General features: G+C 51.6%; 1 protein-coding gene across 1 annotated transcript in view; it reads right to left on the reverse strand.

The window, feature by feature from the left end:
• The window catches only part of MAP2K6 (mitogen-activated protein kinase kinase 6), a 54,157-nt gene extending 49,358 nt beyond the window's left edge, over positions 1–4,799 (reverse strand). The window contains exon 1 of the mRNA XM_062010683.1: positions 4,455–4,799. Coding sequence (XP_061866667.1) covers positions 4,455–4,470 — 16 coding nt within the window. The 5' untranslated portion in view covers positions 4,471–4,799. The remainder of the gene's footprint in view (positions 1–4,454) is intronic.
• Between the last annotated feature and the right edge of the window lie 7,941 nt (positions 4,800–12,740).

Genomic DNA, 12,740 nt, shown 5'->3' on the forward strand with positions numbered 1-12,740 from the left:
TCCATCAATGCCAACACTCTTGCAGGGATGAAGTGTCTCATTTCTCTAAATTACTCCTGTGGTTTTAATTGACTACCATTAGCTTCACCTTAGCAGCTTGTGTATGTGTCATGGGATGGAATTCACCCCAAAGGAAGCTCCGTTTTCTTGGGGTGACTGAAGTAAGGAGTGAGCCAAGCACACTGTGGCACTGAGAAATTTCTTCCAGCTGGGAGAAAACAGCTCTTTGCTCCTTTTCCCTGCAACTTGGAGCTTTTATTACTGTAATGACTTCTACAATTGGAGCTTTTAAATGCTTGTGCCTGTCCCTGCTGAGCATCCTGGGAGCTGCTGCCCATTGCTGACTGTCACACCACGTTGGGACATGGGGATGGGACACCCTGCCAATGCACTTGGGTTTTTTTCCTCCCAGCATTGCTCCCTGGAGTGGAGGGAGTGAAAGTCCCTTCCCTTTGCAGCTCAGTAGGACTACCAGCAAATGCCTCCAGCATGAGGCAGAGTGAGAAGGCACCAAAACACAGTAGCTTGACTCACTGTCTTGGTTCCCTCTTGCCCAGCTGTGCAGAGCAGTGTGATCTGCCTTGTGTCAGACACCATTTCTAGCCTAACACCTTCTACCCCAACTAGCTGGTTTTCCTCTCCCCACGGTTAATTTCTCCAGTATTGCATTGCATTAAACTTTTAAACCTCTTTATAATAAACATTTGCCCTCTCTTAAGCCAAAGCAAGTCTCAAAAGTGGTGTATGAGTGGGGAGCACACAACAGGGTGAGAGAGCAAATCAGCACACTGTCCTTCAGCAAAAAGAACTCAGACTAAATCCCCAAGTTGCTGCTAGGCCAGGCTTTGCTAGGCTTGCACCTCACTGACCATGCCACAGCTTTGCTCACCCTGCTCTTGCCAAGCCTGCCCTTGCCAAGTGCCTATGTCAGGGGAGTGTTAATGGCAGAGGAGCTGAGGTGGTGCTGACGAGGCAAACCTGAGCGTTGCACAACCAACGGGAGCCTCACGCTGCGGACGGGTTAATTTTATACCAGCAAAAAGCTGCCACCTACCTAGGCTGAGGGGGTTTGAAAGAAAGGAAGGAAAAAAGCTCCTATTTAGCCTGTCTGTCTATCCCACTGAGACTTCCAGATGGAAAGCAACCACCAAAAAAAGAGTGTTTTACATCAAATGTGGTATTTTGCCTAGGTGCAGGGCCTTTGGTCAAAGTCCATAGGGTACAGGCTCAGCCAACATCACGTGGGCCCTGCTTCTCACAACCTCAGTATCTCTTCAGCTGCTGCACAAAAACTTGTGTTTGAAACAACAAAGTCTAAGAATTAGGAGTGAGAAGGATGGGCAGCAGTATTTAGTTAAATGCAGCTCATGTCAACGTGCTACTTATGAATTAGTGCTGCAATGGGAACTGCTCCCCCCTTCCGAGTCCAGTGGGGAAATCTGCATCCTTGCAGGTTGATGTGGGCTTTGGGAGTGAATAAGTCCCTCACCATGATGAATTTGGAAGACTCTTGAATGTATCTGCTCTCACAAGAGTTCAGATTGATAGCCTCAAACTGTGTTTACCTTGTAATTAACATGGACTTCTGCATCTTTCCCTCTTCCAGAATAATCTTCTTAGCAGTAACAGCCAAATGTGGCAACAACTCAACAACTTCTGAGCTACCACTAACATCAGGTCTGACTTGTCCAGAGTGGATTCCTCTCTGAAGGTGAGATACAGACCTGCTGTGCTTGGGGAAATCTCACTTGCTGAGGATTGCTCCAACTAAAAATACCATTTTGCAGCTTAAAAAGAAGGAATGAAGGTAGAAACGAGCACGGGGAGAGATGCAGGAGTTTGCCTTTCTGCCTTGGTCTGTGTTTTGTTGACTGCAAAGTCTGAGGGAGCCCATCAGGGCGCAGGTAACGTGGCTGAGTAATGCAAATGTGATGCTGGAGGCATCTCTGGGGTTGTCTTATGGATGGGGCCAGGATGAAACTGTTGCTTTCAAACTGCAGAGTTTTACCTTCTCCAGCCCCTGCTACGGCTGTGCAGCAAAGCAGATCACCTCTGCTTCTTCACATGCTTCTGCCCTCATAACTAGGTGAGGATTCCTTGCAGGGAGCAAGTCTTTTATCAGAGAACAACCCTCCTGATGACATCTGCCCCTGGCAAGCAGCAGTTAAGAAAATTAATCTCTGGTAAATGCTCAGCAGCACTTTGGAAATGAGTCTAAGCAGGGAGAGGGCTGTGCAGCTCAGCAGCTGGCTGGAGCTCTCTCTGGGCAGTATTTTAGAAAGCTGACGAGGAACCTCCTGTGCAACCCATGAAAGATGATCCTGAAATGCAGATTATGCCTCCCTTAATTCTTCCTGAAGAACGATACCTCTGGTGCAAACCCCGGAGCTGAAACCCCTTCCCGAGCAAAACCTCAGCCCCAACAGCTGAACTCGGAACGCTTATCCGTGTAAGGAATTCCAGCTCACACACTCGTGTTGCAGAGACATGGATGGAAAAGGGATTCAAGAATGATGCCATTCATTGAGATCATGTTTTGTGGGTTGGCTACTTGTATTTTCCCATTTTCCTGGTACTGAGAAGGCCGGGCAAGGCCAGGGCTGGCGAGCGCGGAGGCGAAGCGGCACGCGGGAGGGTGGGCTGCGGGGCCAGCAGCACAGCTCCTGCCCGACACCAGCTCCACGAGGGCACGCTTCACCCCTCTCCAAGGGCTTTTGGGGGACTTTTTGGGGGCCCCCCACAAAGCAGCTTGCTCCCCTGCCCTTCTGTGGGTGTCCAAGCTGTGTGCAGCAGCGTGCTGTGGGTATCACTTGGTTCAATTTTGCATTATCAAACTTCCTTGGCTCTTTCTATTGGAAACTTTTACAATTCTGTGCTTGGCTGGAAAAGATGACTGCAGCAAACCCAAATTAGGAATAAATTATACAACAACTTTACATTTTTCTTACAAAGGAAAACTGTGTGGCAAGAGCTGTGAAAGCACCTCCTTCCTATGTTCTCCCTGCCAGGCTTACAGTGCAAGGCCACGGACTGCACACACGTCTTTTCTTTTAAGAAATGACCAAAAAAAAACCCCCAACCCAACAACAATTCCCAGTCCCAGTTTGGGAAGTGCTCTCCCTCCCAGCCACTCACCGTCTCTCACCCCCCTCCCTGCTCCTGAATACTTGTGAGGGCTGCAAAGAGAGGCAAAGCTGTGACATCAAATCCAAACATTTCAAAGCAGCTCCCAAAGCTGCATCTGTGTGGCCACCCCGCTGACATATGTGCATCTATTCTCCCAATGAATGGCCGGAGCAACTCCTCCTTAAAACGTCTCAGCCTGCTCTTGCAGGGACACTATTGCATTCCCACAGCATTTTTGCAATATTAAATTCTCCACCTCCTCCCACCACCCCCTTGCAGGACACAAGGCAGAACCACTCCGGAATTAATCACCAAGTTAAAAAAGCAAAGCTCAAGCTTTTCCACGCTGGCAAAGAAAAACAGACCCAAAAAGCCCAACCAAACCCCCAACCACCTCAATCTGTGCTGTCCCCTACCCAAAGCCGCCCATCCCAGCGCCGAGCCCTGCTCCTAAATGCTAAATAAAGCCGCGTCCTGCATGCTCGCAGCGATCTGCTGTTACAAACCACGCTGCTGCCTGCGACCAAAAGTTACCAAATATTACGGGGGGGGTGGAGGGGGGGTCGGTGGAAAATGATCTCAGTCCTGGCACAACAACAATACTTTCCCATGGAAACATAGGTATATATTTAATCCGTGGTAACTCCACTCGAGTTTCACCTTTCATCTCCTTCCCCGGACTTCTTTTCCAAACTTTCATTCCCATTTTGCACTTGGAAACCCCGCCGCATTTCGCATGCACCGAGCTCGCGGTGCACGCATGCAACACGGCAGCGAATGCATCTGCTCTCCCTCCCCCTCCCCACCGCGCACACACACCCCTTCACCCCTTTATCTGGCCTGAGGCTGCAAAAAAACAACACCCCCGAGGCATCGGGAGGCTGCAGCGATCCCTGCAGAAGGGCTGCGGGGAGGAAGGGGGGGGTGGTGGCTGGGGAAGCGGCGAGGGCTGGCTCGCAGGAGCTGGTGCGTGAGTGTGAGTGTGAGTGTGAGTGTGTGAGGCTGCAGAGAGGCGCACAGCAAACAGGAAATGCAACGGGAGAAGCCATCGAAACGCCTCAAACTTCACATCGCGATCGCATCCCGGAGGAGAACAAAAAAAAAACACCCCCCACCAAACGAAACCAAACCGGACCAAACAGAAAGCACCCACCCTGCAAAATAAAGAAGGCGCGCGAGCGTGCACACCCCCCCCACACACCTCCCCCCCCCCCCAAGAAGGACACCCCCAGCACCCCGAGGAGCGCGTGCACGCGTGTGCCGGGGGCTCTGCACGGCGCCGCTCGATGCGGCTTTTCTTTTGCAAGGAACAGAAGCAGGAGCCTTACCTCGCGACTGAGACATTTTTCCCCTTTGCTTTGCTGGGGGAGGGGAGCACAAAAGACTTTGCCTTGCCTCTCCTCTGGAGCTAGTTTTGCAACAAAGATGCAAACTGCAAGCGCTCCAATCTTCGTGCAACTGGAGTTGTCCTGACTCGCTGCAGCGGGCTCTCCTTTGCAGGGGGGAAAAGAAAGGGGGGGAAAGGACGGGGGAAGGGGGGCGAGGGGGTTGTGGGGAGGTGGGGGGGGCCGTGCAATTGCACACTTTGCAGGGCAGCTTGCAGAGCCTGGGGGGGGGGGGGGGGTGGAGGGGGTTTGCTCCCTCCCCCCCTGCTTTGCAATGGTGGGGAAGGCTCCTGCTGCACCTACATGATGGGCCAGGGCTGGCAGCTCCGGGCTCCAAACTTGGAGCTGCGGCCGTAGCGCGCAGGCGCGGGAGCGACGGGCGGCGCGCGGCCGCATGGGGGCTGTAGTCCCGGCGCCTCCGGCAGGGGGCGGGAACTGCGCGGCCGCGGAGCCTGCGCGGGAACGGGGGGGGGCGGGAACTGCGCGGCCGCGGAGCCTGCGCGGGAACGGGGGGGGCGGGAACTGCGCGGCCGCGGAGCCTGCGCGGGAATGGGGGGGGGCGGGAAGGGGCGGCCCCGCGGAGCCTGCGCGGGAATGGGGGGGACGGGAAGGGGCGGCCCCGCGGAGCCTGCGCGGGAATGGGGGGGGGGGGGGGAACTGCGCTCCCCCGCGGAGGCTGCGCGCAGGAGTGGGGTGGGGAGGGGGTGCGCAAGTCCCGCGCAAGCAGAGGGAGCGCCGCGGAGGTGGTTTTTTGCCGGTGGTGCGCGCCTGCGGTTTGGCGGTGGGGCGCGGAGGCGCTCGGGCTCGGCGGGGCTTCGCCTGGCTGGTTGTCCACAAATTGCTGTGGCTGGGAGGGAGCGAGGTCTCTGCTTTCATCCCTGCCTGCAGCTCTGCTTGTGTGCCAGCCTGCCCACACCCCTGCCTGCATCCCTGCCTGCAGCTCAGCTTGTGTGCCAGCCTGCCTGCATCCCTTCCTGCATCCCTGCCTGCAGCTCAGCTTGTGTGCCAGCCTGCCTGCATCCCCACCTGCATCCTTGCTTGCATCTCTACCTGTATCCCTGCCTTCATCTCTTCCTTCCTGCAGCCCTGCCAGCATCCCTTCCTGCATCCTCACCTGCATCCCTGCTTGCATCTCTACCTGCATCCCCACTTGCATCCCTATTTGCATTCCTAACTGCCTGCATCCCTGCTTGCATCTCTACCTGCATCCCCACTTGCATCCCTTCTTGCATTCCTGCTTGTCTGCATCCCTGCTTGCATCTCTGCCTGCATCCTTGCTTCGCTCTGTACCTCCATCCCTACCTGCACCCCTGCCTGCTGCATGGTTACACAGTGCTGCTGGCACAGCACAGTGGCTGCTGGGTGTCCTCCTCCTGTCACCAGTAGCAGGGGGAAGGTGGCATCCACCCAATGCAGCCCCTTCCCCTTTGGGCTCCGGAGGCTGCTTAGGGACCAGGGAGAGACTCTGGGGCTGCAGCTGGAGGTGAAGGCCACATCCAGCAGTGTGGGAGCCCATGAGGGCTTTTCTGCCATCAGCACCATCACTCCCTCCATGCACTGAGGTCTGTTCTGGTGCTGCCCACACGCTGGTGCACCAGGACCTTCTACTACTCATCACCTCACCCTGGGCATGGGGAAGCCCATCATGGTGCAGCATGGTGGAAAGGGAGTAGGGTGGGAAAATACAGCAGAAAGAGGAAAGCAGCCACACTGCATTTTGTCCCTGTTGATTCTAGATTTAAAGATCTGTTGGAGAGGAACTTCTTGCCTTTGTGCTCATAGAATGCCAGGGCTGTTAGCATGGTGTTGCCCTGGCTTAACCACAGCTCATGGTCACCTCACACAACATTGGCAATCTCTGAGTCTTTCCCTTCTTTTGCCCTCACAGGCAGATCAGAGGAAACAAGTTTATCCCAAATCTGAAATGGAGTGGTTTTCAAGGTGGCCATGGAGGTTTCCCATGGGGAGAGCTGGTGGAGCTGGTTCAATGACATCCCACTGAGATGGGGACACTGTCCAGATCAGAAACTCAGCTGTACACTGGGGTGTAGTAGGTGGGTACCCCGCTCTGTATGTGAGACCCCCACTTTGGGAAACACTCCTAAGAAAAGGAAAAGAGAACCCTTCCTAAAGCAGTGCTTTACACTGAGTTCTCATTATAAGAACACTGCAAGAATAAAAAAACCCAAGTGCTTTAAAAGCATTGACAGCCAAAGAAATGCCAAGGATGTTTGTTTACACCCCAGTGAAATATCAATGCTGAGGTATAAAACCCAGGGCAGAGGGCTGTAAGAAGTGCTGCCACTTCTTGTGACCTTTTTCCTTTGGCTGGGGAATGTGGTTTGTAGCTGATTTTTATGGCCCTTATGGCACCCTGTTTCCCCAGCAGCTCCTTACAGCTCAGCTCACACCAGGCTGGCCTGGCTGAGGATTTGGCCATTTTTAGCTGCAAGGGCCAAAGTCTGAAGGAGGCTGTAGCCCTCAATTAGGGATCTGTTTGTGTAACTTTCTAATGTCCAGAGTGATTGTTTGGGGTGAGGGAACATAGTCCTTCCTGCCAAACGTGCAGCTAGAGCAAATCCTTATAGCCAAGCAATAAATCTCCCAAATGAGAGGTTTATGGTGGAAATGCTGACAAACCCTTAACTGACACATTGCAAATGGCAGCGTTACAGTGCAGTAGCTGTGAGCTGAATTAGCAGCAGCATGGGGCAGCCTTCAAGGAGCTGAGCCTCAGTCCAGGGGCCTGGCCTCAGTCAAGGTGTGCAGCAAGGCCACAGCTTTGGGTTTGCTCTCAATGTTTCTGACAAACATTTGTTGGTTTAAGTTGCAGAAGGGATGCCCCTTTGTTTTTTCAGGATGTTTTTGGGTGACAGTTGGAAGAACATCCTTTGGGCAAGAACCAGTCATTTTAAGGCTTTTTCTTTTTCTATAGAGGACAGAGTCCTTGTTCTCCAGTTTCCTGGAGTGTTGGACTTGTCCCTTGCTGTGTCCATGGAGCCACACACATAGAATCATAGCATCTATCACTTTTTAGCTGTGAGCAGAGACGAGTCCCCACCTCTCTATAACCCATCAAGGGGTGTCAGAGAGTGCTCCTGTCTCCCCTCAGCATCCTCCAGGATGAACACCCCCATTCCCTCAGCCCCTCCCCAGCACCCTTGTGCTCCAGCCCCTTCCCCAGCTCCACTGCTCAGCTCTGTGCCCTCCCATGTCCCTCTGGCAGTGAGTGAGGGACCCAGCACTGAACACAGCCCTCGAGCTGCAGCCTTCTCAGGGCCCAGCACAGGGGACAATCCCTGCCCTGCCAGGATGCCACTGGCCTTCTTGGCCACCTGGGCACACTGCTGGCTTCTGTTCAATCACTGCCAATCAATACCCCCAGGTCCTTTCCCTCCAGACAGCTTTCCATCCCCTGTTCCCCAAACCTGTAGTGTTGCCTATTGCATTCCCATTGCATCCCTGTGCAATGGCTTTATAGGAAACAAAGAGTGTCTGTGAAATCCAGCAGCGTTGCAAAGTGCCTGAGGAGAGAGCAGCTCAGAGGAAAGGGAGTTACTGTTAGGGGGAATCCATAGGGCCAAAATGAAGAGCTCCAATTTCTGCATCTGGGCCTGGGCAGAACTTTTCCTCCAGTCCTTCCCCTCTGCATACAACAGCTTCAATTCTATACACATTCCAGTTTGTTTATTCCTCCTTCCAGCTCGCTCCTTCATTGCTAAGAAACAAATTCACTGCAGAGCAATGGGACTAAAGGTGCTGCAGTTTCGGGGCAGGATTGAACAATCTCCTCTCCCTGCATTTGTAAACAGGAGATCTGCTCTCAAATATGTATTTGTTTTAGCTGTGGCTCGGTTTCCAGCGCTCACTTTGATGGGGACGCTTGGAAGGCTGAGCCCTGCCTGTCATGTGCTGCCTTTGTCCAGTAAAAATACAATTAGAGGCTTGGGTTTCAGTGTTTGCTCCAACGATCGCTCGTGGGTGAGCAACGAAGCCAGAACTGAATCCCACAGCTCTGCCCACAAACAGTGGCGAGCTCGAGGGGCTCAGCTCCTCAAAGCTGTCCTGCTTCACTTTTGCAAGACCACTGTGGGGTTTTCTTGATGCTTTTGCTCCTCTAAGCTGTCCTGCTTCACTCTTGCAAGACCATTGAGGGGGGTTCTTGATGCTTTTGCTCCTCTAAGCTGTCCTGCTTCACTCTTGCAAGACCACTGAGGGGGGTTCTTGATGCTTTTGTTCCTCTAAGCTGTCCTGCTTCACTCTTGCAAGACCATTGAGGGGGGTTCTTGATGCTTTTGCTCCTCTAAGCTGTCCTGCTTCACTCTTGCAAGACCACTGTGGGGGTTTCTTGATGCTTTTGCTCCTCTAAGCTGTCCTGCTTCACTCTTGCAAGACCATTGAGGGGGGTTCTTGATGCTTTTGCTCCTCTAAGCTGTCCTGCTTCACTCTTGCAAGACCACTGTGGGTGTTTCTTTATGCTTTTGCTCTTCCTCTGCCTCGGTGGGGAGGGATATGTTTTCCTCCCTACCTCGTAGCCCTTCGCTGAGAATTGTTTTGAAACTTCAGATGCTGCTCATGTGTGGTTTATAAGTGTTAGAGATGGTGTGAAACAGAAGCAAAACCAGTGTCCAAAACACCTCTGGTACTTCCTTGTGCATCCTTGGGCACCAAGACCAAGTTTTTGGGGCTCAAGTCACGTTTTTCCCAGTGTGTCACACAGGGTGCACGTGCCAGAGCTATTGATCTGAAGCTGCTGTGTATTTTGGATAACAAGCCTGTGTCAGACACAAGTCACAGTGCCTGGGAAATGGGATCTTCCAAAAGCAATAAGCTGTGCAAATGAAGAAATGGAGCAGAGCAGAGGAGCTTGGTCAGCCAGCATCTGTTGGGCAGGAGGCAGGATGGGCTCCAGCAGGACTTCTGCAGAGGGACTCAATGGCTATTTGACTTTCCTTCAATTGCAGTTTGTGTTTTGTTGGATTCTGCTGGTTCCAGACATCACCTCCCAACATGGGAATGAGAGCTGTGGAGAAGGAAGGACATTGTGGGGCAAGTGTAAGTGAGAGTTTGTCTTGCTCTGTCCCATGAGAGAGTATAATGATAGCTTTTGGAGACAGCAGGCAAGACAATGATCTTTTCAAGTGTATTCCTACCCCTTGGACAGTATCTCCTGAAATTTCCCATCATTTTTTGACTGAGGTAGTGGTCAGCCCCCTTAGAGAGGCAGAGGAGATTGCACATGGACAGGGGAATGCCAGCCACCTCCCTAATGCAGTAGCTTCATGCTGCCAAGCTGAAAAGGAAAACCAATAGGAATAAGCACAGTAAAGGCTCTGCCTGCTGTGGGGCAGGCAGACAAGGCAGAGCTCTCTGCTTCTGAAGATGAAGAAACTGTAGGAAGTTCTCCAAGACTAGAAGGGCCAGTTGAGAAAAGGGATGCCCCGCAGGGGATGCCTGTGGAAGGAGCTTGAAGAAAAGCCAAAGCAAACAGTGGATGCAGATGCTGGGGAGGAGAATGCAGCTTGATGAGAGAGGAGGTGAGAAACAATGAGCCAGTCCTGACCACGAGCAGAGACCATCTGCTCTTCACCAGCCTGAATGGTGCTGAGCCATATCCTGCATTCCTTTGTTCCTGGGGTTAAAGGGAATTGCAGGCTGTGAGCATTTTGAAAGCAAAACACAGTTCCTGAGAATTCTGCCACGTCTTACCTTTTGTCTGGATTTCCTCCTGTCTCCTCCTCCTCAAGCCTTTTCTCTGCAGTTCCTAGCACACTTTTTTTCCACCTTGGCTCTTGAGTAGGTGGATGAAAAGCCCAGGAGGATGTTGCAGTTGGCAGAAGTTAAACAAACTGTGCTGCCCCGCTGCTCTCAGGGTGGGATAATTGGTTAAGCCTCTCTTTGTGGCTTTAGCCAGATAGCTGGGGAATTCAGAGAGGATAAAATGACCCAAGAAGTACATGCAGCTCACAAAAGTGGTAGAGGCCAGGAAATAAAAACTACTTTCAACTTAGTAACCCAGGTAATAACAAGGTCTAGCTAATAATGAGTTGAGCACACTCTTCCAGGAGAGGCTCAGGTGATGCCAGTGTCTGTTAACCTGAAGGACAGAAAAGGAGGTGGAGAGCCATGGCATGTAAGAGCACAGATGAACTAAACAGCCTCATCCCTCTGAAAATCATTTGCTTGGGGGCTGGGGCAAAAGGTGTTTTTATGTGATGTATCTTACATTGCATGCCTCTCCTTCTGAGACTTGCAGTTGTGCTCTTGGTGGTTGTTTTATCTTTTGTAAGAAAGCCTGAGTTTTTATCAGACACATTTTACATGGTCACCTTTTTGCAGTCCTGCTGTACAGGAAAATCCATGCTCCAGACATGCCCTGCATGCAGAAAGCCCCCATCAGAGGTCTCATCCATCTGCCACACATATTAAGGTTGGCACAGTGAAGGCAGAGCTTTGTTGTGGCTGCTTTTTGCTTGGCTGCTGCTGTGGGTTTTAATGCTGCAACTATTGCTTGGGTTTTTTTACAGTTTGCATCCTCCTGTCTGTACTCCCTCAGTACATATTTATGTATATAATAGCTTTGTTGTTTACTCTGCTGAAGTAATGGACCAAAATGCATCCTTCAGGCATCTTGTGAGCACTTAGTTCAGTCTTCAGTCCCTGAGCTTTTGTGCTGTGCTGGCTCAGGGTCCTTTTCCCCTGTGTGCATCCCCAGCCTGACACAGTGAAATGGGTTGTTTGTTCATGGTCCAGTGACTGCTCAGCACTGCTGGGGGGGAGGTGGATGGTTACATATCTTTCAGAGTCACATCCATCACCTTTAGTCTCGTGGTGGTGGGTAAGGGCACAGGGCAAAATGAATGGTTTGCATGGTAGGAGCAAATCTGACTCCTGACAAACTTACATTTCACATATCCATGTATAGAGGTGCAAATTTCTGCCACTCTCAAGAGGGTTTTAACCCCTTTTCTTTACACAGAGGTATAAATTGCTGTTGGTATTGCCCTGTACTTGACAATCATGCCCCGCTCCTGAATACTGGGGAAGTATTTGGTGTTGAAGTGCTGATGGCTTTGGCAGTGGCACAGCACCTTTCTCAGCTGGGTGCAGCTGCAGAGGCTTTGAGCAGTTAATGCTGAAGGAAGATGGCTTTTGCACAGTTTATTTTCATCTCCTTCCAGCTCGCAGAGAGAGGCAGGTCTCTAAATCAGGTGCTCTGAATTGCTGTCAAAGGGCTTCCCTGGCAGAGGATCTGGGTTCTAGCCTTAGATGATGCAAATGCATCATCCTTATGCATATATAGAAGTTTATTGATGCAAATGCACCACTTCTAGTAAACATGGAGTATATTTGCTCTTTAAAGCCTGTTCTGTCTTATAAGCCATTGCCTCTGCTCTGGAGGGTGGAATAATTGCTTGCAGCTACAGCTTACCTGATTTCTGAGAATGGGTTGAACTGTTGGTGGCAACTTGTCTGATTAATTAAACCTTTAAAAATTCTGGACAACTTGCTTTTTTTTAACAGCTTTCTTTTGCTTTGATCCAGATGAAACCCCAGCAGGTGGAGTGAGCTGGGAAGGAGCAGCAGCTCCTGCTCGGTCCATGATGCTCCTAATGATGGGCTGTGCTGAACAACTCTCACCATAAGCAAAAAGGGCACAAGCACATTACTGTGGCTTTGTTCTCTCCTCCTGTGCTCTGTGTGGGCTCTTGGGAAATGCCATCTCCAAAGAGAGGCTGGACACAATGGGGAACTCAATTTTTTCACCTGTAATTTGGTTCTACCCAGCACAGCCTCTAATAATGAACCCTCAAAGAAAGAAAAGAGCTGTTCTTCAATGCAGACCCCAGCAGTGAGAAAGCAGACTGCTGGCATGGGGTAGAAAACCTGGCACTGGTGCTAAGCTTCAGGAGAATCGTGACCTCAGAGGACATGCAGCCACTGATTTGGGTGCAGGAGGAGCCCTGGGTTGGGTGAGAACACCTGGGCCCTCCAACTGCCAGATGAGAACATCTGTGATTCACAGTATAAATGCTGTGAGGAGGTGTTATTTCTGCTTTCTGGAAAGCAAAAGCACTCAGATACAGGAGGAAGAGCGTGCCAAGGTCTCCCAGCATGAGCAGCCCTTAGGCTGGAGTCACTTGGTCTCCTCTGCGACAGTGACATGGCCGAGGTCAGGAGAGCATCTGCAGCAGAGAAAAGCACCTGAACCAGCTCTTTGCAAGAGCA

This window comes from Colius striatus, chromosome 18 (assembly GCF_028858725.1).
Source record: "Colius striatus isolate bColStr4 chromosome 18, bColStr4.1.hap1, whole genome shotgun sequence".
NCBI classification, from domain to species: domain Eukaryota; kingdom Metazoa; phylum Chordata; class Aves; order Coliiformes; family Coliidae; genus Colius; species Colius striatus.